Raw genomic sequence first — 26,993 nt, 5'->3', positions numbered from 1 at the left:
TAGCCCACCTCCAATCACATTAACCAATAAGTTGCATTCATGATTATCTTTGGTCTAATCTATCTTTGACCTATTAGCTTTATTAATGAAATACCTAAATTACCAGGAAATTATGTCTTTTGAATATTTTTAAATATTACAAATTCTATAAGAAACATATTATAAACACGATTTTTCTCAGTCTTGTTTTTGAAATTTTCCATCCTTCATTTCCACATATATTTTCAATGTGATTATATATTAATCTAGGTTGCAAATAGGACTTAATTGCACCTTTTCATATAAGAAAGAGTCAACAAGTTGAATGTTGTCTTGCAGATTTTTACTTTATTTCTCTAACAATTTTCATTGTCTTAATGTTATATGAAACAAACAAGATACCTGATTCAATGGTACATAAATATGTATAGATATGATAACGTTTAAAATCCTTTATAACCTCTTTTCCATCAACATATACAATCCCAATTCAGGAAACTGGGAAAGGATGATAATGTTAATTTCTACTGTTCCTTGCTAGAATAAAATAGTGAGTTAATCAACTAGCATTTATTAATAATCTACTCCATAGTTAGAAACTATACTAAGCTCTGGGGCTATAAAGAAAGGCAAAAAATAGTACCTATCATAGAGGAATTCAGAGTCTAATGAGGAGAAAGCATGCGAGCAATTATGTATAAACAAGAAACAGACATACATATGGATGGTAAGTGTACACATAGTACACACATATAATATACATATTATGCATATACATGTGTATGTTTGTGTGTGATAGATTGAGGGCTATCTCAAAGGGGAGGACTCATAGAAGTTTCTTATAAAAGATAAAACTTTAGCTGAATCTTGAAAGAAGCTGAGGAAACTAGGAAGTGGAGATATGAAGAATACATATTCTAGGCATGAGGGCCTATGAAAAAGCTGAGTCTGGAAATATGGAACCAAAGTCATTGGGTCACAGAGTACACAGAGATGAGTAAGATGTAAGAAGACTAGAAAGGAGGGCAGCTAGGTGGTGCAGTGGATAGGGCACCAGCCTTGAATTCAGGAGGACCTGAGTTCAAATCTGGTCTCATAAACTTAACACTTCCTGCTGTGTGACCCTGGGCAAGTCACTTAACCCCAGCCTCAGAAAAACAAACAAAACAAAAAAAAAAAGAAGAAGAAGACTAGAAAGACCTTTCTTTAAAGGCCAGATTATGAAGGGCTTTAAAAACCAAACAGAGGATTTTATATTTTTATTTGATACTGGAGTATCAAAAGCCACTGGAGTTTATTGAAGAGAAGGTGTGTGTGTGTGTGTGTGTGTGTGTGTGTGTGTGTGTGTGTGTGTGTGTGTGTGTAAAATAATATAACCCTGCATTTTAGGAAAATCAATTTGATAACTAAATGGAGGATGGATTAGAGTAGGAAGAGACTTTTTTGGCAAGCAGACCAACTAGCAAGTGATGAAAGTCTGAACCAAAATGGTGACAGTATCATAGGATAGAAAGAGAGATATTATAGAGGTGTTATGAAGGTAGAAACAGTAAGACTTGACACAAGATTGAATATTGTTAGTAAAATAGTATGGAGATAAAAATAACACCTAGGTTGAGAACCTGAATGCCTTGGGAGGATATTATGCTTTACACTAACGAGGAACTTTGGAAGAAGGGAGAGTTTTGAGGAAAAGATGAATTCCTTCTTGAATCTGTTGAAGTTAAGATTTCTATGTAATATCCAGTTTTCAATTGTTCAATTGTTGAAGTTGTATATGAAAGAGAATAGTGCTGGATAAGAAGAACTGAGAATTGTCAGCATAGAAATGATAATTATATCCTTGGGAGCTGATTAGATTGCTAAGTGAAACAGTTTAGAGGGAGAAAAAGGAAAGGCCCCAGAACAGAGCCCATCTAGATGGTTGATAGTCTAAGCTAGATAAAGATCCAGCAACAGAGACAAAGGAAGAGGGGAGAATGAAGAAAGAATTTTGTCATGAAAACCCAGAGAAAATAATGTATCAAAAAGGAGAGGGTGATGGACAGTGCAACTTCTCAAAGTCTGAAGAAAAGTCAAGAGAGATGAAGATTGATGTCCTTTTGGCCATTAGATCGGACAGGCAAAGAGATCATTAATAACTTTGGAAAGAGAAGTTTTGATTGAATTATTCATTGAGAAGCCAGATTTCAAAGAGTAAAGAAGATGGGAGTAAAGGAAAGCAAAGGCATTAATTCTAATTAGCTATTTCAAGGACATTATCCACAAAAGCAAGAAGAAATAGTTGTAATAATAGTTACAAGGAAGAATGGATAAAGTTTGAAAATTAGACATATCTAAAGTTGACTTGGTTTCTTTTGGCATCAAGATGAAGGCAAAAGAGCTAGTTCAGTGATGATGATCCAGGGAAAATACCCCTATACCCAAATGGTCTGTGGTATCAGAAATTGTGTCAACAATAGCAAAAGATGAGTTTACAAAAATGTTTTGGCAGAAACCCAGTATTCTTTGATTTTCTCTTTTCCAGGGATGCAAGATAAGATGCAAATAAAAGAGAAAAGGCTAAGTAATAATAGAACAGGCATTTGTGGGGCAAGGGGAGTCTTCTTGGATAGGCATAAAAAACAGTCTGTTTCTTCTGGAGACTTTATGGAGTTGACCCATTTATGGTGAGGCAGATACTAAAACCATGGATAAATTGAAATGCAGTTCTGACCATCTCTACTATTATTACTTCATCTTTCTCAGTCTTTAAGGGAGTGGTAAGCTTTGATAGTCTGATTATTGACAAAATCTGTCTTCTTAAATTGAGCCTTTAAGAAAAGAAAAAAAAAAGACATTATGAATAACAATAGTTTTCAAATGAGCAAGTGTATTTTTTAGTTATTTCTCACCAGTTTGACCATACAAGCCATCATTATTTAGTTTAAACTCATGATGCATCCCACAACACTAAATCTTTGAGATATGGGTTACATTCAAAGCAATGAACTCCACAGGACTAATGAAATTATTATTTTTAAGACTATTGTTACAGAAAGCTTAATATTTCAAAGGTTAATATAATAAGCCAATATAATAAAATAAACATAATAAAATTTTACTTATATGGAAGGGTATATAAAGAAAAGGAGCCCATCTGGATGCTTGATAGAAAATTTTGAATCAAAGAAAAGCTCCAAATATAATTATATTTTTCCTCTAAAGCTCCTAAATATATCAGAACAGATAAGAAATAGTAAACCTGGCTTGCCATACTAAGCTGTATTTTTTTTCTCCCTTAACCCTACTAGCAGAGGGATAATTACCATTAAGCAATGAAAAGACAACTAACTAAAGGAAAAAGTAGTAGTAAAAGATTTGAGTAACCTACCAAATGGAGAAACTGGGATTTAAATAAAACATAGTTGATTGAAAAGTGAATTCTCTATGGACATATAGAAAAAACTTATAGATTTGAGGCTGCTCAGTCTCCTATGAGTCAAAAGGGGAAAAGTGGGGGAACTGTGGGGATTGGAACAGTAAATAGTGATAGAAACTGAGCAAACCATATTGACACCGTTTTGTGACTCAATTCTAGAGCTAGCTTAGTTCTCTTTCTATTCAATTATGGGTTAGTCTCCTATCTGTCTTATTCAGTTGTGGCAATTGTGAGAAAACCTGATTTCATTGTTTAAACCTAGTCCTGTATTTCTGGGAAGCTAGACCACCTTTAACTGTTGCTTAGAGACCCTTAATTAAGGACCAGAAACCCAGTCAGATCCTTAGTTTGATACAAGGAATTTTCTCAAAATTATATCTCTCAAGCAAACCATACACCTTATATGAAAACTGGCCCCATACTGATGATCAATCAGTTACTGTTTCCATGTTCCTTTGATTTCCAGAAACTTGGAGGGGAAAGGGACAATTCTTTTTCTGATATCAGGGATTGTACCTGTTTGTTTTCCCCCTTCCAATTTAGAAAGTCTCTAATATTTCCTCCAGTTAGAAATCAGATTACTTAATATTGTATTGTTTCCTGTTAATTAATTGTTCTCATTTGATTGTTTTTAATGTATAAAAATCTGTCTCCCTTTATATTCAGGGTTCACTGCTAAAAACTAAGGAAGATGACTAGTCCTGATTTATAAGGCAATTGGGATGAATAATAAATTGAAATTTTTGGAACTCAAACCTTTGTTTCCTCATATGTTATCTTTCACCTATCACATTCTTAACTATCTTGCTTATAATCTATATGATCATGAGCAAATGACTTAGTTTCTCTGAATCTCAGCTTCCTCCTTTGTAAAATTAAAAATTTTGTTTTTTATCACTAAGTCACTAGATTGCTGATTTGCAGAAGAGGCTGTGGGTTGTAGAGCTGGCTCTAATTTCTTTCAGATGCCTTACCTTTTTGTAGGCATTGTGGAGATCAGCATGAGACCATAGTGAATAAAGCAACACAGATGCTGCTTTACTAGCTTTGTTGGAGACATAGCTGCAAAGGAGAAAAGAAAAAGAGAAAAATCTTATAAGAGAAAAACTGTATAAAATTTAAGAAAGGATTTGGCAAATGTATGGATGAAGCTCGCTGCTTCTTACTGCTCATTTTTATTTGAACTTCTACCTGTTAATTCTTACTTGCCATTGTGACAAGAGGTATTACTTTTTTATTTTATTATGATAGTTGGTGAAGTGGGTAGAGTACTGGACTTGCAGTCAGGGAGACCTAAGTTCAAATGCTACTTCAAATACCCAGTTTGTAGGCAGGTCACTTAACTTCTTTTTCATTTTCCTCATCTTGTAAAATAACTACATTCCAGGATTGTTGTGAAGATAAAATAAGATAATATATCTAAATGTTTTGCAAACTTTAAATATGTTTAAATGTTAGCTATTATTTCCCTCAGGACCAGTATTTGATATCCAATAAATACAGGAAATCTATAAAAAGGTTTTGTTGTAAAAAAATTTATATTTTCAGGCATACATTTAGCATATAGAATATATTTTCCTGTGAAAAACAATGTAGCAAATATCTAGGCTAGTCCACCAAAAATTAAATAAACCATTAATTTATTATTATAAAATATCAGTGACAATGTGACTGTGATTTCTTCCTCTCTTATTTTGGGTGTAGTTGCTTTTTCCCCCTTTCAGAGAAGGTAAAGAGAAGAAATTAGATTATTTTTTGAGTTCTCAAGGTTGGGTGATCCTAAACAGTATACTTCTTTCACTTAGAAAACAAATAAGCAACTATGTAGCACGCTAGTTAGTTGCGTTTAACTTGCAGTTAACCTCACTTATTCAACTAGTTTCTATTAATGACAGCTTATTTCCCTCTAAGGGTCATATCTGTATGAATCAATTATTAAAATAACTTCACCTTATACAGCTTTGTTCATATGTATGCCAGAAGCCAGATTTTTCTAAGATGGAAATATCTGTAATGTTGGCTTTCTGAATCCTTTGCATTCCCTGCCACAATCAGCTTTGTTCTGAATTGTTCAACCTGGGAACATTTCAAGCTGGGAAATAGAAAAGTGGTCTTAAAAAACTTTGACAGCAGCACCAGCCCTGAAGTCAGGAGGACTTGAGTTCAAATCTGGCCTTAGCCACTTAACACTTCTTAGCTGTGTGACCTTGGGCAAGTCACGTAACTCCAATTGCCTCAGTCAAAAAAAGGAAAGGAAGAGAGGGGAGGAGAAGAGAGAAGAAAAGAGGAGAGGATGGGAGAGGAGGAGAGAGGAGAGAATGGGAGGGGAAGAGAAGGGAGAAGATGGGAGGGGAGGAGAGAGGAGAGGAGAAAGGAGGAGAAACTTGGGCAGCAATGGTCAATTTTTTAGAATACGTAAACCATACTCAGGCATTAGGAGTCATTGTCTCTTAGCTGATCTCCTACTCCTTCCTCCTCAGTTACTTTTGTATGCATTTTGTGACCATTTCTATGTTCCTGTTAATATAAAAGATTTTGTTCTCATTTTGCACAATTTAATTTTAGGAGTCACAATTGTGAACCCAGGGGCAAATCAGCATATTTGCACACAACACTAGAATAAGACCTTAGAATTTTGATTCCAAAAGTTTTTTAAAGGATAAAACATTTGGGGTAAAGGACTAAATCTTATTCAATTATTTATGTTTGAGGTAGCTGAGTAATGACTAAGCAGTAGAAAATCAGATCTGGAGTCAAGTAGACCTGAGTTCAAATCCAGTCACAGACACTTACTAGCTGTGTGATCCTGGGCAAAACATTTCTCTGTCTCATAAAACATAGGAGATGCATTTGATGTTCATTCCTTTTCCCTTGTCACCTAAAGGCATTTCTGAAAGATCTAGTCCATTATATGAAGAAAGGACACTACTCAAAGAACTGTGGAATGTGTATGTGTCTGTGTATGTGTATATATGTGTGTATTTAGAAATATGGTTATTACCTACAAATATTTGAAAGACTTACTTGGAATAAGAATTATAATTGTTCATTGTAAGGGCCCTTTAAATGGGCGGACACAGTGCATCGGGAGATTGAGGCCTGGAAGTAATTTCTGTGGATATTAGGACTGCCCTTGGGCGGGATCCTGGCCATATTGAGATAGTTTTGTAATGGGTGACTCTCTCGCTGATTGGCTGTGTGTGTGTGACCTCACAGGCCCTATGTAAGCCCACTGCAGGCAGCAACCGCCCTCTTTAACCTCCTGCTGTTCACCCTGGCTCCTAGCCTGGGTGGCCAAGCCAAGATGGGTAGCCGAAAGAGGTAAGGATTTTGGTAGTGAACACGTGGGTCTTCTGACCAGGTGTTCACTCGGGAACCAACAAGTCAGGGCATCAGCTAGGGCATTATGTGAGTAGGTATAATAAAGGCTTTTAAGATTACACGTGCGCTACCGGTTATTAAGCTATAGATTCAAGAGATTGTGGCCAGAGACCTTAGAAGGCCTCAGAGGAGGCGAGCCGGGTAGAGCTCACACTGCAAAGGACAGTGGTCAAAGGTACTCTGGTGGGTCTAGGACAGACTAGTAATTGTAACTGCCAGGAGAGCACGTTACAGTTCATCTTTCAGGGGAAAGAAAAATATATAGAAGGCAGATTTCAGCTCCAAATAAGGAAAACATTTAGTTAGAAAAATGGAATTAGATGCCTTAGATAACAGTGAGGCATACAAGGAGATTGGACTAGTATCTACTTATTGAGGATTCTTAAAAGGATTCATTAGATTGGAACAGGTGACTTCTGAAGTCTCTTTTAACATAATAACTCACCTATCACCCATGCTGATAGCTATAATCTTCAGAAAGCCTCCAGTATTCAAAAGATCTTGTGCATTTTGCTGGTTATTCTGGATTAAATTGTTCAAGGTGTAACAGGCAGAAGCTGTAGTCTCAATGAGCAGATCAGAATTTGGGACTGTGTCAGGAATTATGGAAACTAAATCAGGTAAGGTTTCCCTAGCTGCGAGATAAAACGAAATATTTGGTTAAAACATTTCTCTCAAAAATCTAAGCTCAAATTGGAGTTTACGTAGTAATAAAAATATAATTATAGTTCGACCTTTCCACTATAGGCTCTTACAAAACTATATTTATTTGTACTTGTTTATATTTCTTGTAATTATTCATTTTCATTTATGTCTGCTCCTTTTCTCCAACTAGGTTATATGTACATTCACAGCTGAAATTCTATTTGTTAGTTTTCTTAAAAAAAAAAACACCTAATATAGTGTTCTTTACACCACAGACATTTGATAAATATTGCTGAATGACTAGAGTAAAACTATCATGTCTTATATTAGAGGACTGAAGGACTTTTTTCTTTACCCCCTGTGGAGACTGATGAAACTATTTGACTATTTAAGTCAAAATTTCCATAAACAAGCCAATTTCATCTTAGCTCTTAAAAAAAAAAAAAAAAACTTTTAAAAAAGTATTCATTTAAAAATTTTTTTAACATTAAAATAATGCCAAATTCCCTTATTTTCTTCCCTCTCCCCCCATTAGAAGGCAACTATATTAATTATATTATGTGAAGACATGCAAAATGAAGACATGCAAAACATATATCCATAGTGGATATCTTCAACATAAAGAAGATCCAACTCACTTCCAGTTGATCAATGATGGACAGAAATAACTACACCCAGAGAAGGAACACTGGGAAGTGAATGTAAATTGTTAGCACTACTGTCTATCTACCCAGGTTACTTATACCTTCGGAAGCTAATACTTAATGTGCAACAAGAAAATGGTATTTACACACATATATTGTATCTAGGTTATATTGTAACACATGTAAAATGTATGGGATTACCTGTCATCGGGGGGAGGGAGTGGATAATTTGGAAAAATGAATTAAAAAAAAACATATATCCATAATAGCCATGTTAGAAAAAAAATTTTAAAAATAGAGAGATGCACAACATGACAAATATGGAAATATGCTTAAAAGGGTAACACATATTTAACCATATCAGATTGTTTGCCTGTAAGGGAGTTAAGGAGAAAGATTTAGACCACTAAGTTTTACAAGACTGAATGTTGAAAACTATTTTTACATATGGTTGGAAAAATAAAATATTGAAGGGAAAAAAAAAAGAAAGAGAAAAAAATAGGTTTCAATCTATACTTAAGAGTTGAGCAGTTCTTTCTCTGGAAGCATTTTTCATCATGAGCCCTTTGTAACTGTCATGAATCCCTACATTGATCAGAATGGCTGACTCTTTCATAGTTGATGATCATTATAACATTATTGTGTGTGTGTGTGTGTGTGTGTGTGTGTGTATACAGAATATATATAATAATAAATAGTATTCTACACAATCATATATCACAACCTTTTTAGCCATTCCCTAACTGATGGGCAGTTCTTTTTGAGTTCTTTGCCACCAAGCTGCTGTAAGTATATTTGTACACACAAATCTTTTTTTCCTTTTTCTTTAGCCTTTAGGAGACTTGTAAAATTTTTTTTTTGTTATTTACTGCATTGCTTATTAGCAAAATATATTTCTCTCATTATCTCTTTTAGTTAGGTCTGCTCTATCTGAAATCATGATTACCATCCCTGCCTTTTTGGCTCACACAGGATTTGTGTATTTATTTATTTGTTAACATTGCTGCCTTTTGTTTCTATCAATTTTCCTGCATTTCAAATTTTGTATTTCAAATTTATTAGTGTCTATTTCTTTTCCCCTAATTATTTAGAGAGATTCTCCACCATAGATTCAAATTTTAGATCTGCAATGAGAGACTGCTGAGAGTTCTAATGTCTGAACTATGTTCATATTTAATGAATTTTATTTCTTTTTACAGCTTCTTACTTTTACTATCTCTAGGAAGCCCAAAGGACACTAACTTGCCTTAGGCACTACTTGGTTCACATTTCTTCAGATTGTACTATTTGGCAAAAGTGCTTGGATTTCACTATGAATTTTTGCCAATACTTCTGTTTCTACCTCTGTTGGTTTATCTTCCCATGTGCTGAGCTTTCACTAAGTCTTTCTTGACATCTTAGATGTCTTAGCCTTTTTTTTATATTCCCCTATCATTCATTCTCTGGGTCCTCCCCTTTTGCTTGTGAGTAGATTTATGAAGCTAGGCTGTAAGATTATCTCAGTTTCATCATATAGGAAGATGTGAGGTTTCCCAACATGGGTCTCTTCTTTTAGTAACATCTAGGGGAGAACTGGTCTGAGCTGCTTTTTCCAGTCCTCCTTTCATCAGATTTGATAAAGCTGCCCATGCTGACATATTTCAAAACCTCTCTAATTCCTCTCTCTTTAGTGGCTAGGGAGAATCAGCAACTATACATTTTTGCTGATTAGGTGGGGAGTTTGGTGAGTCTTCAGGCAGAGTGACTGAAGCTGTGAGACATTCTTAGTAGAAGCATCCAGTCATAAGGATTAGTCTTTTGAACTTCTCCTTTCCTTCACAGACCTGGGAAGAATAGATATCTCCTCATTTTTACATAACATGATGTGTTTAATCAAGAGTTAAAGTAGCTAGCTGCTGCAATGTCCCCTGCCCTAGCCATAATTGAATTAACTTGTTTTCCCTGCCCCAGGTATAAGGGCTGATGAAGAAAAGACATTAAATAAAATGTCTAGCTCTTACAAGTTCTTCAGTGTTAATTTACAAGATTTTTTATTTGGCTGGGTTGGGGTCTTGGAGTTAGGGTCTGTCATCTTCTGTGTATTTAACTGTAAATCAAATAGTTTTCAAAAGAAATTTATAAATATAAATGACTATACAAAACTTGGTCCAAAGTACTATGAATAAGAGAAAAGCAAATTAAAATACCTCTGAAGTTTCACTTGCCTCCATGAAAATAGGTAAAAGATGAGAATAGTTAGTGTTTCAGGGCTTAGAGAAACACAATGTGTATTTGTGGAGCTGTAAAAGAGAATTTTAACTGGAAATTATGTAAGAAAAATTACTAAACAGATCCCATCAATATCTTCCTAAAAATTATTGTTCAAAACGTCAAAGATGGAAACATAAGTCTAATATATGTCAGAGCATTCATAGTAGCACTTTCTGGCAGCAAAGAACCAGATATGGAATATACATGGAATTTGCTGATTCCATATCTGCTGATTTCCTGATGCGGAATAATTTAGAAAAACTTAAAGCATATAAATATATTAGAATATTATTGTGCAATAAGAAATTATGGCTATGAGAAATTCAGGAAAACTTAAAAAAATTTTTTGAACAGATACAAAGTGAAATTCAGTAGATCAAAGAAAACAATATACGATATAGTTCAAAAGATTATCAAAAAATCTGAAAAACAATAAAAACTATAGAAGTTTCTGAAGAAGCAATTACAAAACATATCTATTCCCATATAACAGGGAGGAGAGGGTTTACAATGTTATATGTACTGGATTTTGTACTGGACGTTTTCCCTTTTTGTATTGGATGCTTTTTGTTGGTACAAAGGATGATTCAGTCTTCAGGGTTGGTGGGCAATGACTGACATAAAGACTAATATTAAAATCAACATGGAAAGACATATGTCAGTGCCTTGAAAGATTAATTTGCAGAGTCTAACTAGAAGAAATGATGATGAAGAAATTCTCTAGCTCTGTTTGATTTTGGATAACATGTCATTAATTAATTATAATCTGTCCTTAAAATGCAAAGAGAGCCTTCTTGACAAAAATCAACTATGACCAAACTAAGACTAACCTAACTGTCTACACAGGAAAAAAGATGTGAATGAAGAGTGGATTGTGCCCCAATTATGGCAGGCAGGCAAGTACAGGTTACTGAGTTTATGCATAAATGGAATGTATCCTAGATAGATATCAAAGAATAGTAAATTGAACCTAGATATGAAAAAGAAGAATACATGGGGCTGGATTGCATTTGGGAAAATTGCACAATGATATCCATAATTTTAAGATCTTGCTGCCTCAAAAGGCATCTTTTAAAAATAGCTTTTTATTTTCAAAATACATGTGAAGATAGTTTTCAACATTCACCCTGGCAAAACCTTGCATTCCAAATTTTTCTCCTTCCTTCTTTCCCACCCCCCTTCCCTAGACAACAAGTAATTCAATAAAACATGTGCAATTAAAAGGCATCTTTTTTTTTTTTTTCTCCTGAGGCAATTGGGGTTAAGTGACTTGCCCAGGATCACACAGCTAGGAAGTGTTAAGTGTCTGAGACCAGATTTGAACTCAGGTTCTCCACAAAAGGCATCTTTTTAACAATATTCATTCTGTTATTGAAGCTATGTAGCTATAAAACATGGAATATTAAAAATCTCCTAAGAGTCACAATTTTAGACGACCCAAAGGAAAACGGAAATTATATATAACCCAAAGGGCAATGGAAACTTAAACAGTGTATGTGATAAAATCAAACTGGAATAAAGAATCAGGTGGCAGGCAGAAAAAATATGTTGAATAAAAATACATCACCAATGATGAACTTGTCTTTGAGAAATGGCATAAAAGGAATGATCAAGGATGAAGTCTGGTCATATATTGATAGTAAGGAATAACAGGTATTGCTCAGTATTGTTTTGGTAACTGTGATATGAAAGAACTAAAGAAATATATGCAGTATAATGGGTGGATATTCAATGAAAGATTTTCAGAAAATATGAACATGAGATAATATGGCATAGGTAAATTGTTACTTGTATTATAAAGAGAATATCCAGTATGAATAAATTATATAGATTCACTAAAATTTTGTAAGAGTATTGTCAAATTCATCCTTTCATGCCCACTTTAAAATAATAGTTGACATTTTAAAAAAGGATATTTCATTTAAGTTCTAATGAATACCAATGATCTAAAATTCTAGGTACAAAAAACATCATCTTAAATTATTCAATTAATACCTATTTTTCTGTTTCTTTTTCTTGCTTTATTTCTTTATTTCTACAACTATTGGTGGGGTTGAATATACCAAATACAAGCATTTTAGAAAAAAATCACTTTGGATAGAAACTCACCAATTTCATTCTGCAGAAACAAGTTCCGAGACAAATTCCTTAGCAATGAGATTGCAGTCTTTTTTACACTTAAATCACTCACATGTAGCATCTTTCTAGTGTGTTGAAGGCCATTTTCCTTTTGGACAACAGTCTGGGCTACAGCAGCTGGCATCTATATATAAGATATGCTATCAGTGTTCTGGGTAGCATTTAGTTTTAGGAAGACAAGGCAATCTAGACCTGTTTGATAACTTCAAATTGACTAAATTGTTTTAAAAACTGACTTTATATAAATAATTATCATGCAACTATGCAATCCACTTTAAAAAAAAAACAAACCTCTTAAATAATTTTTTAAAAGCCTATTTTTTTCAGTTTAAATATCAATTAGTTTAAAATCATTCACTCAGGAATAGATGTTGACCCTTTTAAAAAATGGTTACTGATACAGGTTGCAATAGTAGTCATGTATACATTGGTTTGGTTGAATTAAGAAATTAAATAAATTTTTAAAGGTTTTGTAATTTTGTAAATGTAGATTAAGGAATTAGGTATGTTTCACTGCCACTAGAAAATTCACAGAAAAATTACAACAAAAACTATTTGGTTATTCTCAGGAAAAAAAAAATTGTTAACTAAGTATTTGGAGGTATTGTCATCATGTAAAACCTAAATCTCATAATCAACTAAAGAAGTTTTATTTTGTCATGTGTGTGATCTCAGTCCTGAAGAATCAGTTTTGATGGTATCTCCATATTTTCCTTTTATGACAAATTCTTATGATAAGAGCAAATGGTCAACACAAATTTAAATACATGATATCTTGTTGTTTTCAATATGAAAATATGTAGTCAATATATCCTAAATAATTTGATTAATGAGCATTTGACCTAGTCATCTATTTACTATAGATATATACCTATATATAAATGTTTGGTGAAATAAATTCTTTATAGATTTCCAAAGTAATGTAAGAACAAATAACATGTTTGCACATAAGAATGAACTATTGTTTATTATTTATTGTTTATAAGAAACTAAAACTGAAACATCTTCAAGATTGGTATATATTCTATGTCCTGTGATACAAATATATTTCATTACCTGAAAATTGCTGCTCAATATACATTGGTCTCTATATCCTATAGAAGTCCCTTTGGATTTGTCTTTTTATCTCAGATCATCTTAACCTCTATTTGTTAGAATTGTTTGGTATTCTAGATTTTGGTCAGTTACAGCTGCATTGGCCAATTTCAAGAAATTAAATCAACCTTTGGACACTTCAGTCAGCTCCAATTTTCCATCACCTCCATAAAAAAATGGGACCCTGCAAGTGACTCACATCTATGCCCATTCTCCACAGAAAGCAGTTTCAGAAGATGAGATCATCTCTCCTGCTCCCAGAAAACTTTGAGTCATATTTATTTAAAGGGGGGGAATTAGAACTGATTGGTGAATGATCCCAAATTATCCAGTCTCCAGATGGGTCTCCTATTACAATGTATTTGGGATTTAGAGTGGCACAAATTTTCACAATTTCAAATAGGGGATTTCATGATGTTTTCAAATTCCTCAGAGATATCCTGTATAGCATATTTAAACTGTTTTAAGGAATAACATTAGAATCCAAATCATGAAAGTATTAGAAGGATATATTGTAAAATGTTACAATTGTGTTTTATCCCAATGTCTTACTTCTATTCAAATATTTTCAAATTTACTATCTATGGTTGTTATTATGGAACAGCCATCCTATGTGATAATGTCTAATAAGATTAATCACAATTAATACAAGTCAGCAGGTGGAGAGGTTTGAGACAACATCAAGGAAAATTAGAAAATAGTAGTAGTAGAAGAGATTTGTGGAATCATTATTGGAATTCTAGCAGAGGTATCAATTATTACAACATTTGCTGTTTCAGCTACAGCTCTTACAAAAACTGTTCAGATTGCTCAATTTGCAGATAAATTAGCAAAAAATATATTATAAGCTTTTTAGAACAAATTAATATAGATTATAAGTTAAAAACAGGAATTAAACATAGTGGAACAATCATTAATATGGTTAGGGAATCATGCAAACAATTTGGAATCTTGATTACAACTAACTTTTTAGCAAAAAACATGGCAAGAAGCAATGTCTATGGAATTGATCCTGATAGCGTAGCTAACCAAATATTTGAGTGGTTAAAAAGATAAATTTCATAAATAATCTGATTTCTATGCTTTTGCATTTTGTTCCTCTCACATATTTTATTTTGCTACTGATTGGTTTAGTCCCTTGTACTGTCAAGTATGTTCTGCAATCATTCTCAGCTATGAGAACTGAAGTCCATAGACTGCATTTTTAATTTAAAAAAGGAAGAATTGTAGAGTACCAGGAGGTAAGAATCCATTCCAGGTGTTGAATCTTACAATAACTTGGCTCCACTAAAACTCCCTTACTGAAATAGCAGCCTGCTTGTCAATATAATAATAATAATAATATAATTCAATATAATAAAATATTATTATTAATATAATATATTGTTAATATATTATATATATTATTATTATATTGTTCAATATAATAATAATAATCTAAGGACTGAAGCAAAATGGAAACATTACTCTTTGGATTAAAGGCAAATCTTTGAATTTAGGACATGGGAAAAAGCCCACAATAGGACTAAAGGCATTTGGGAGAAAGATACTTGAGACAATGGTATGATAAACTTTACCCTGAAATGTATCTCAACTATTTGCATCTCTAATCAACCAAGATCAGGGGCTTAGGGATCATTTACTTCTCAGTAGATCTTGTTTGTTAGAGAAAACTATAGGAACTTCAAAGAGTATGCTTTGTATCAACTCTATGAGCATTTGAGAAGAGTTCATATTCGAGACTCTCTTCTCTTGGCCCTGGTAAAAGTCACACAGCTCACTACAGGAGCTGGACAGGGATCATACCTTTAATACTTGTTATCTAAATTTTTCCAGCAAGGAAGTTTTACAATATAAACAGGAACTCATGCAGATTTATCTGAGGTAAAATTCTTAGAACAGAAATCTATCTTTTTCAGAGGGGTTGGTGTTAGGTTCTTACTAAGTGCTAATGAGATAATAAGATATTAGGTTCTTACTAAGTGCTAAGTCAGTACTTGACAATTCTCTAGTTCTGGCCATGACTAGGAGTTTTACTTGTGAATTTCTGGGGAAGAGCTTGCATGCTTAGGAGGAGCAAGTTCATTGGTTGAAGTAATTTTTCCCAGAAACCCTTGCATTATCCCACGTCCATTCTCTGGGAGGATAAAAGAGGTAAGTCAATACTCTGCACCAGAGTTAACAGCAACTGTTTGGAGACAACGGTTCTCTACAGAAAGAAGAATCTGTCCGAGAGATTTGAGTTGACACAGCAGATCTCCTCCCAGAGAGCAATCCGCAGCTTCTGGAGACAACAGCACGTTACAGGGACCATATTCCCTGGATTATTCAGCACATTTCCCCACCTGCAAGTAAAACTCCCAGTCATGGCCGGAACTAGAAAATTGTCAAGTACCTACTTAGCACTTAGTAAGAACCTAATATCTCATTATCTCATTAGCACTTAGTAAGAACCTAACAGGTTGGTATACTTTTGGTGACAAAAAAAGAAAAAAAAATTACTTTCAGTCCACAGAAGAGCACAGAATACTTCAAATTTTGCAGTCAGATTTTTGTGAATAAGTGCTTATTAGTTTTTCCCCCCTACAATTTGACACTATGAATCATTCCTTTCTAATATGATACATCTTGTGAACAAAAGGAGTGTATCCTGGAAAACTACTAAGTAACAGTTGCTTGTAATTCTCCCTGGAATTGAAGTGAGAACATTTCTGACTTACAAGAATTACCCATCTGGGATACATACATATATATATATATATATATATATATATATATATATATATATATATATATATATATATATATATATATATATATATATATATATATATATATATTTGGGTCTAATAAATTTTATTTTATCATTTAAAAAAGCATTTTATTTATCTTTAAATAAAAAGCATTAAAATAGAAATTAAATTTACCGGTCCACTTCCTGCTGTGAGATTCTGGAGAGCTCCCAAAGATGCTTCTTGTGTGTAGTTTCTTATACTTTTGGCTATTAAAGATAGATACATTCTTATCACAATGGAGTGCCACAGCCATTCCACACCTTTAGGATTACTCTTTTCCTCTGGCAGTGGGATGTCCTGGTATTGCTAATCATACAAACATATCAAATTCTAGAATTAATGCACTGCCATCACTTTTATAATCCCCTATTCAAACCAGCATAGATTAAAACAATTGTTTAAAATAGGACAGTAGGAAAAAGGAATTGAGAAACAAGGCATACAGTAGAAAAAACAAATTAAGAGAATATGAATGGTTCCACTGCCCAGGGGTATACTGGTAATGATTGGCTCTTCCCCCAATCCCATATACACATTGTATATATACTTTTAAGTGTGATCTGCCGTTGTTTTCCATCACTTCCTTATGTATAGAAAATTAGCAAAATAATAAACCAAGCCCTAATTTTCAAGCCTTTAAGTATTAATAAAATTTAACAATACACTCTACTCCATCCAATTTTGAGTGGACTTCAGCACATCTCTGGGCCTCAACTCAACTTTCTTCTCCACAATTCTACTTCCTTTTCAACTTCCTTCCCATGGGACCCACTTTGGAATACAAGAAACCAAGAAGTTAATCTAGAATGCGGTTCTTTTATAAATTCCCAACTAAAATCAGCTATAAAAATGATAAAAGAAGACTCTGTTTCAAGAAAATGGATCATAGATGTAGACTGATAAGTAATCTTAAAAAGTTATTTATTCCAAATATCTTTTATACATGAGGAAAGTCAAGCCAAGAGTAGTGATATTCCCCTAAATTACACTCATTATATAGTTCAGACAAGATTTGAACACAGATTTTGTACTCTAAATCTAGTCCTATAATTTCACTAAACCAGTGCCTATCAAAGGTTAGCTATGCATCTTATAAAGTTATTTTTTTTTAAAAAACCTAGATGTTCTATACTCCCTTGCATATCATTACTATTTGCCACATTAGATCAATGATGTCTGAAAAATTATAACTAGGAGAGAAGCTCATATTCCATTACCTTTCATGTTAACTTTTATATGGATTGTATAATCTTCTAGGTAAGTATGATTTTAGACTTAACAAAATCAGTTTTCTTAAAGAGAGATATTTTAGTTATAAAATACAGAGAACTTATGACAACTAAAAAAAGTGACATTTAGGTAAACTGAATAAGTCATCAAAGAAATCACAACTATTCTCTAAAATAGATAAGAATTAAAGTTCTGGTCATCTCCCAAGCCCATCACTAAACAATTTTTAGCTATTTAATTTATTGCAGGGAGCAGGTGAACTAGATAGATAATCTGAGGCAGCTTCTAACTAAGGAAGATAAAGTTCTGTGATATGACCATTCTATCTTAAGATATTATTGATTTTTTGTAGGTTTATTTGAATAAAATTCCTGTTTTTGAAAAGTATTCAGAATACAGAATCAAAGTACTAGCAATTCCCTCTCAAGCTTGATTTTATGTATGATGAAGCCATAATGTTTGAAGATTACTTTGGGATTTCATAGTGAACTCTCTACATATTAGGGCTGGTTACTATCAAAAGTTTGCAAATTAATTTGTATTGTTTGCTTCTATCTGCAAATCAAGGAAAGAGGGCTTAGAAATATTATATTATGTAAAAGCATATTATGAAAACGTCCCAACATACCTCTTTTATTTTCCTGCTTCGACTTCCAAAACACCCAATATTTTTGTTATTGGTGGTCTGGATATTCCTGCTTTGAATATAGTTACTCTGTGAATATCTCTCTGGGAGTTCTGCCTCCAGTTGGTATGATAGATTATGAAGAATACATACACAGTTCTCAGTAGCCTAAGAAAAGAGAAAATGCATACTGATTATACCTGATACACATGTAGAGTATGTATTATTTTATAAACTATATAATTTATTATATAAACTATATAATTATATAATTATATTATTTATATTATTATATAAACTATATAATTATATTATTTATATTATTATATAAATTATATAAACTATATAATTTATTTACTATTTATAAACTTCAGTTGTAAAGTCACAAAATTTGTGTGGGTCTTTGGATTTGATTGTTTGAGGAACAGAACTTAAATATTCATGGTTGCCAATGTGAAAGTGAAAATGAGATTACTAAAATAGTAACTTATGAACCTCATCTGGGGTAGGAAGAACAGGGCTTCCTTTTCCCCTTCCAACAGTGCTTTTAAGTTTTACCAAGCACTTTCCTAAAATCAAATGCAAAAAGAAGTGAAAGCATTCCCACTGTTTTCCTTATTCTTCACTAAATTTCTATTCTGATTCTATTTTGATAAAATTCTATTCTCACATGGAAGGGAGATATCACTAAGATTTTGAAGATTATGTCACATAAGTATAAGCTCTGAAAGTTTACAGATTCAATTAATTAAATATTTTTTACTACATGCAAAAACTATACTAGTTAAAGGCAAGAATGCAAAGGCAAGAATGCAAAATATGAGATTGCCTTGTACTGTGGATTGGGAGAGAGGGATATATATATATACATGCACACAAATATGTAAATATGAATTATACACAAAGTTGAATCATTCTTCACCTTCTGCAGATATAACATTCCCAGATAACAGCAATACAGTAAAAACTGAGTTTTGATACACTTGAACCTATGGGAAAAAGACTAATGACCAAAAACTGTAATCTTTTGCTAGCAATTACTGAAAATATACTTTTCTCCATGCAATTCTTTAACCAAATATTAATTCTGATAATATGTACTTTTCCTAAGACAGTAATCACAAAATCCATAAAGTACAGTACACAAAAGTGGTAACATGCAAAACATTTTGCACAATTCCTTAGAATTGTATGACCTTTTGTGCTAACATTTTAATAAAAAAGATAACAAAACATTGATTTCAGACAATATTCAGTTTTCATAACACATGAAAATATATAATACCATAAATACCATATAGCAAATAAAATTCTTAAGCCTAGAACTTTTTATACCTGAATCTCACAGTACATTGTGTAAAATCAACTTTTGGTCAGTTACACTATACTGCTGTAAACCTTTCTATTTTGTTTGGCCTTTAAAAATTTACATTCAATAGAGAGTTGTCAAATAATTGATTAAACATTAGTCACTTAATAAACATTTATTAAGTACCATTTATGTACTAGGCACTAAGTGTTGAGATTAAAAAAAAAAGACTGGTGCTGACCTTAAGGAGCTCAAAATCTAAAGGGGAAGATAATATACAAGGCAATTAAGAATATCTGCTTATCATTTTAAGAAACTCTCCCTTTATCCCAGTTTTAATAGGAATGGATGCTGTATTTTGTCAAAAGTTTTTTGTATTTCTTGAGATAACTATATTCTATTAGTTTTGTTACTGATATGGTTCATTATGCTGACACCATAGACCAAACCAGCCCTGTATTTCTATATAAATTCTACCTGCTCATAGTATATTATCTTGGTGATAAATTGCTGTAATTGCTAATATTTTATTTAAAATTTTTGCATCAATATTCATTAAGGAGATTGTGATTTTCTTTCTCTGTTTTGGTGGGGTCTCCTTCACTTATTTATAAATATAAGCTATTTAGTTTATATAATATTGGAATTAATTCTTTAAATAGTAGAATTCACTTGTTAATCCATCTGGCCATGAAGATTTTTCTTAGGGAGTTCATTGATGGCTTGTTCAATTTATTTTTCTGAAACAGGATTTTATTTAATTATTTTATTTTATTTTCTGTTAATTTGAGCAATTTGCATTTTTGTAAACATTCATCCATTTCACTTAGATTGAAAGGGTTTTTTTGGCATACAGTTGGGCAAAATATCTTCTAATTATTGTTTTAATTTCTTCATCATTGGTGAATTCACTTTTTTAGTTTTGACATTGGTAACTTGGTTTTCTTTTTTTTCTATTCAGATTAATGAAAGCTTTAGCTATTTTATTGGCTTTTTCATAAAATCAACTCAGTTTTATTTTCTTAGTTCCATAGTTTTGGTTTTTTTTACTTTTAATTTTATCAATCTTTCCTTTGATTTTCAGAATTTCTAATTTAGTTCTAATTTGGAGATTGTTATTTATTATTTTTCTAGCTTTTTAGTTGCATGCCCAATTCATTGATTCCTCCTTTATCTATTTTATTCATGTAAGCATTTAAAAACACAAAATTTCCCCTACTAACTGCTTTGGCTGCATTTCATAAGTTTTGATATGTTGTTGCATTATCATTCTCCTTGATGAAATTATTATTTCTATGTTTTGTTCGAATCCACTCATTCTTTAGGATTAGACTTTCCAATTGTTTTTAGTCTATCTTTCCATGGGCCTTTATTACACTTAATTTGTATCATGTTCTGAAAAGGATGCATTTAATATTTTTAACTTTTCTTCATTTGATTGTGATGTTTTTATGCCCTAATATATGGCCAATTTTTGTGAAAGTGCCATGGATTGCTTATACATCTTTTTGTAGATTCTGATGCTCCAGAATCTGCTTAGAAATGTGATTTAATATTTTTTTCTGAGGATACTTGAGGAGAGCTCAGGCAGCTTCCTTGTTTCCCTTCTCCATCTTAGTTTTATGTTTTAGTTTTCTGTTTTATTTATTTTTTTTTCCAAGTTGCTTTTTGCTCTGTCACTGTACACATTTTGTATTAGTTTAACATGACAAAAATCTTTGGAATTTTATGGGATCAAAATTGTCCACTTTATCTTCCATGATGGTCAAGCAAAAGCAAAAATAGATCTAATTAAAAGAGATATGGACATGTTGCTAAATGGAATCATACACAATGAAGTAATATTAATATTGATCATTAGTGAAAGAAAGGATTGGAAAGGAGAGGAAAAATAGGGTAAATTATATCACATGAAAATGTTCAAAAGATGTGTTACAATAGAGGGAGGAGGGGAGGTGGAGAGTGCATTTTTTGAGGATATAGGTCTCAAATAATATACCATCTAAATTCTTAGAGAAGAATTAAGTGAGTTACAGGAAGAAATAGAGTACAAAACTATACCAGTGAGGGACCTCAACATCTCCCTCTCAGAAAGAGATAAATCTAATCACAAAATAAGAAAGTTAATAGGGTTGATTGAATTTTAGAAATGTCAACTATGATAGAGCTCTGGAGAAAACTGAATGGGGATAAATAGGAAAATACCTTTATCTCATATCAGGATTGCTGACCCTGTTTTTTTTTTTTTTTTTTTTTTTTTTTTTAATGCAGCTAAAGCATAATATATTTTGCTCTAGCTTTTAATCTTCCATGTGTATCTCCCTATTTCAAACATGTTTCTTGTAATCAACATAGGAGTATGGCTTTTAATCCACTTGGCTATCCACCTCCATTTATGGGAGAGTTTTATCACATTCACATTCACAGCTATGATTACTGTCTTTGTATTTTTCCCTTTTACATTTTTCTCTCTCCTTTAAAGTCTCTATTTCTTGTTTTGTTAACTATATTACATATTTTTGCATATATTCAACAAATTCATTTAAATAGTTTGAGTGTCAAATAAGTTCAACTATGGTTGGACAAAATAGATTCTTTCTTATTTCAAATAATGCCAGTTTAAAATTTTTTTTAAACTCCCTAAAACAAGAATTGTATTTCTGCTTGTTTACAGCAATGATAAACTGTTCACTTCTTTCCCTCTGCATGAATTTAATTATTCAGAATATCCAGATTTACACAGATGATTATTTTTAACACCAAAATGACTGGAATTTAAGAATTCCTCAAAGGACAATGGTATACCTAGTGATGTAGAGTACTTTTTTTTTTTAATTCATAAGATTAATAGAGAAAGTTGGATGAAAATTTTTATTTCAAAGTAAAATTATAAGTTTTTGTGTCAATTGACACAATTAACTGACAGGTCAATTCCCTGAGAGCCTCCATAGCTGTGGATCATAACATTTGAAGGAGCTTTGAGGCAGCCTTTGCTGACACAGGTGTTTCGGACTAGAAATAAGATAAATTGGAGGCAAAGGGAAGAGGAGAGAGATCAGACTATAACTGCCTTTCAATCAGAGAGGCCAGAGAACAACAACTGTCTCTTTGTATCATCCTCTCACAAGAGGAGATCCATTCTGGGTTGGATCTCCAAGCAGCCACTATTAGGTGGCTCCTGTGTATTTTAGCAGCTCTCCCATGTATTCCAACAATCTGGTCCTTTCACTGTTAAACTGCCATAACAGTTACTTTTGGTTACAAATTGGAGTCCAATTTTTGAAAAGTAAAGTGGAATCAGCATTACTATTCAATATTGTATTAAAAATGCTAGCTTTGGCAATAAGAGATGAGAAAGAAATTAAAGGAATTAGAATAGGTAATGAGGAAGCCATCAGTCTTTGCTGATGATATGATGGTATACTTAGAAAACCCCAGAGATTCTACTAAAAAGCTATTAGAAATAATCCACACCTTTAGCAAAGTTGCAGGATACAAAATAAACCCACATAAATCATCAGCATTCTTATATATCACTAACAAAATCCAACAGTTAGAGCTACAAAGAGAAATTCCTTTTAAAGTAACTACTGATAGTATAAAATATTTAGGAATCTATCTGCCATGGGAAAATCAGAAACTATATAAGTAAAACTACAAAACACCTTCCACACAAATAAAGTCAGATCTAACCAATTAGAAAAATATTAAATGTTCTTGAATAGGGTGAGCAAATATAATAAAGATGACAATACTACTTAAACTAATTTATTTATTTAGCACTATATCAATCAGACTCCCAAAAAGCTATTTTAATGACCTAGAAAAAATAACAACACAGTTCATGTGGAAAAACAAAAAAAATCAAGAATTTCAAGGGAATTAATGGAAAAAAAATCAAATGAAGGTGACTTAGCTGTAGATCTAAAATTATATTATAAAGCAATGGTCACCAAAACCATTTGGTATTGGCTAAGAAATAGATTAGTTGATCAGTGGAATAGATTAGGTTCAAAGGAAAAAACAGCCAATAACTTCAATAACCTAGAGTTTGACAAACCTAAAGAATCCAGCTTTTGGGATAAGAACTCATTGTTTGACAAAAATTGCTGGGAAAATTGGAAATTAGTATGGCAGAAACTAGGCATTGACCCACACTTAACACCATACACCAAGCTCAGGTCAAAATGGGTTCATGACCTAGGCATAAAGAATGAGATTATAAATAATTTAAAAGAGCATAGGGTAGTTTACCCCTCAGACCTGTGGAAAAGGAAGGAATTCATGACCAAAGAAGAACTAGAGGTCATTATTTATCATAAAATAGAAAAATTTGATTATATTAAATTAAAAAGTTTTTGCACAAACAAAACTAATGCAGACAAGACTAGAAGGGAATAAACTGGGAAAACATTTTTACAGTCAAAAGTTCTGATAAAGGCCTCTTTTCCAAAATATATAGGGAATTGACTCTAATTTATAAGAAACCAAGCCATTTTCCAATTGATAAATGGTCCAATTGATAAATGGCAATTTCCCATAGAAGATTTTCTGTATAGAAGCTTTTGTCTGTCTTTTTATTCTTCTTGCTTATGCCACCTTAAAAGCCCAGAGCTTCATGCCTACTTATATGGGTGAATCATCAAATTTGTGACCAATTAGATGCTTGGCACCAAAAATTATGTTGGTGGGGTTCACTGCATTTTGATTCTTTTCAGCATCATCTGTGTCTGTAAAGGTAATGCAGCTCAGAAGGTCCTGACTTATTGGTCTCTAAGAATGCTCTACAATTTCCCATGTTGAAAGACTTCCACATAGGAATATATTGGTGTGAAGATCAGTGTGAACTACAAGTTCTTTCAGCATGACTGTTGAGACATGGAAGCTGATGCTGACAGATAAGGAGTAACAAAGACCTATATGTGAGTTGACTAATGCCCAGTTTCTAATAATATCCTTCTTTGTTATAAAGTCTCTTTTTTTATTATTGATATTTTTAATGCTCTTATTCCCTTTTTTCTTCTTTCATTTTCAGGATTTCTATTTCATTTTAAAATGAAATTTTAATTTTCTTTTTTTCTTTTTTAGGTTTTTAAAATTCCATTGACTGATTTTTTTTTGCTCTTTTGTTGATGAAAATGTTTAGAACCATGTTTTCTCTAAAGACTACTCCAGCTGCCTCCCCAAAATATGACATCTAGTTTCGCTTTTGTCATTTAAAGAAATGAAGTTATTTATCAGCTTTATGATATTTTTCTTTGACTCAGCAATTCTTTAAGATTAAGTTATTACATTTTCAACAATCAAAGGTTCTGATAAAGGCCTAATTTCAGGCCTCATTTCCAAAATATGTAGAGAATTGACTCTAATTTATAAGAAATCAAGTCATTCTCTAATTGATAAATGGTCAAAGGATATAAACAGACAATTCTCAGATGAAGAAATTGAAAATATTTCTAGCCATATGAAAAGATGCTCCAAGTCATTATTAATCCTTTATTGTATCCTTCAAAGTCTTGTTTCCTTTACTTGGGGCTCGGCTAGTTTTTCTGGAGGCCTTCTGGATCTTGGTTTCAGTGTTCTCCACAGGACAACCTGCCACCACTTCTCTATTTTCCTTCATTCTCCCTGACTGCCTTATTTGGCTTCTGAATCTCAACTGAATCCTGGCTGAGGCTCTGAGAGCTTCTAGTGCACTTGCCCTTTTCAGGTCCTGAGAGCTTCTTCTTTTATGCCCCACCCTGAGTATATACCAATCATTATTTGTTGTAGGATTAAATCAATGCTAAACTAGATTTAACCATTGTCTCCTCAATTACACTTAGTACCTTGTTTCAAGTTGTGGCCCATAATATCTCCTTGTAGTATTAAATCAATCATGTTAAATTAGATAACTATCTATCAATTCCACTGACTTAGCACCTTGTTTCAAGTTCTGGCCCATAACACAGGATGATTTCAGGAAGGCCTGAAGAGACTTACATGAACTGATGCTGAGTGAAGTGAGCAGAACCAGGAGATCATTATATACTTCAACAACAATACTGTATGATGATTAATTCTGATGGACGTGGCCCTCTTCAACAAGAGATGAACCAAATCAGTTCCAATAGAGCAGTAATGAGTTGAACCAGCTACACCCAGAGCTGGGAAATGAGTATGAACCACTACATAGAATTCTCAACCCCTCTATTTTTGTTGGCTTGCATTTTTGATTTCCTTCACAGGCTAATTGTATACTATTTCAAAGTTCAATTCTTTCTGTATAGTAAAATAACTGTATGTACATGTATATATATATTGTATTTAACATATACTTAAATATATTTAACATGTACTGGTCAACCTGCCATCTGGGAGAGGGTTGGGGGAAGGAGGGCAAAAATTGGAACAAAAGGTTCTGCAATTGTCAATGTTGAAAAATTACCCATGCATATATCTTGTAAATAAAAATCTATAATAAAAAAGATTAAGTTATCAATGATTCTCCAACAGCTTTTTATTGAATGTAATTCTATGTCATTATAATCTTTATACTTCCTTTATGCATGTTTGTGAGATTTTTTTATGCCATAATATGTAATCTTTTCAAGGGGAATAATAGTATCATGCATGACTGAGAAATATGTCTACTCCTATTACTAGTGAGCTCTCATATCTAGCTTTTCTAAAATTCTTGTTTAATTTTTCATCAGTTATTTACATGTGAAAAAGATGCAATCGGTTTTCCTACTATTGTAATTTGTTGTTGTTGTTGTTGTTTTTGTCATTTTCTTTTAAAATTTTTTTATTTAAAAAAAGAATAAAATAAGAACAAAAAAGGAAAACAGAACAGAACAGAACATTGTAATGTGCCCAGCAGAACATAAGGGAGGATTCAAAATATATAACAATAAATTATCAGTTCAAGAAAGGATATATAATAGTAGAAGAAATTATATTCATGGGAATCTATCTTTTCTTTACTTCCTTATAGGTTGTTCTTTTTCTTCTCTGTTGTGTATTTTTTCCTCTTTTCTTTTTTCCCCTCTTTTATTCCCTCAACTTCCCCCAAGCAGGCTATAATTAAGCAAGTATTCATATAAATATACATAAATATATACATACATACACAGAGACACACTTCCATCTCACTCTTTTCCCCACACCTATCTTTCCTATCCTATCCTAAAACTCTGTTTTAATCCTGCTCCTTACCTATCCTCGATATTACTTAATCTCTTCCCATCCCCTTACCTTTTGCTTTCCCCTCCACGCATCTCTCTCTTCTTTATTTCTTTATAGATTTTTTGAGAATGCTATATACCCTTCATGGTATATATGTAGTGTTGCATATTTAACCTATTCCTGATGTGAGTATTATTCACTAGTCTATGTTCACCTTGAGGTGTAAATTTATTCTGTTTTGGGGGGAAATCTGGAGAGCTTGAAATTTATCGATGACCTCTACCACCTTCCCAGAATCCTCTTCATTCTCCTT

General features: G+C 32.6%; 1 protein-coding gene across 1 annotated transcript in view; it reads right to left on the bottom strand.

Annotated features, from left to right (window-relative positions):
* Positions 1 to 305: 305 nt before the first annotated feature.
* PKP2 (plakophilin 2) overlaps positions 306 to 26,993 on the bottom strand; it is a 122,979-nt gene continuing 96,291 nt past the window's right edge. Inside the window, exons 8-13 of the mRNA XM_074270574.1 lie at positions 18,208 to 18,372; positions 16,482 to 16,655; positions 12,430 to 12,583; positions 7,227 to 7,416; positions 4,375 to 4,462; positions 306 to 2,792 (exon numbers count right to left, since the gene is read on the bottom strand). Coding sequence (XP_074126675.1) covers positions 2,724 to 2,792; positions 4,375 to 4,462; positions 7,227 to 7,416; positions 12,430 to 12,583; positions 16,482 to 16,655; positions 18,208 to 18,372 — 840 coding nt within the window. The 3' untranslated portion in view covers positions 306 to 2,723. The remainder of the gene's footprint in view (positions 2,793 to 4,374; positions 4,463 to 7,226; positions 7,417 to 12,429; positions 12,584 to 16,481; positions 16,656 to 18,207; positions 18,373 to 26,993) is intronic.

Source organism: Sminthopsis crassicaudata, chromosome 5 (genome assembly GCF_048593235.1).
Source record: "Sminthopsis crassicaudata isolate SCR6 chromosome 5, ASM4859323v1, whole genome shotgun sequence".
NCBI classification, from domain to species: Eukaryota; Metazoa; Chordata; class Mammalia; order Dasyuromorphia; family Dasyuridae; genus Sminthopsis; species Sminthopsis crassicaudata.
Note: the sequence above shows the minus strand (reverse complement) of the source record. Positions and strands in the feature narration are given on the sequence as shown.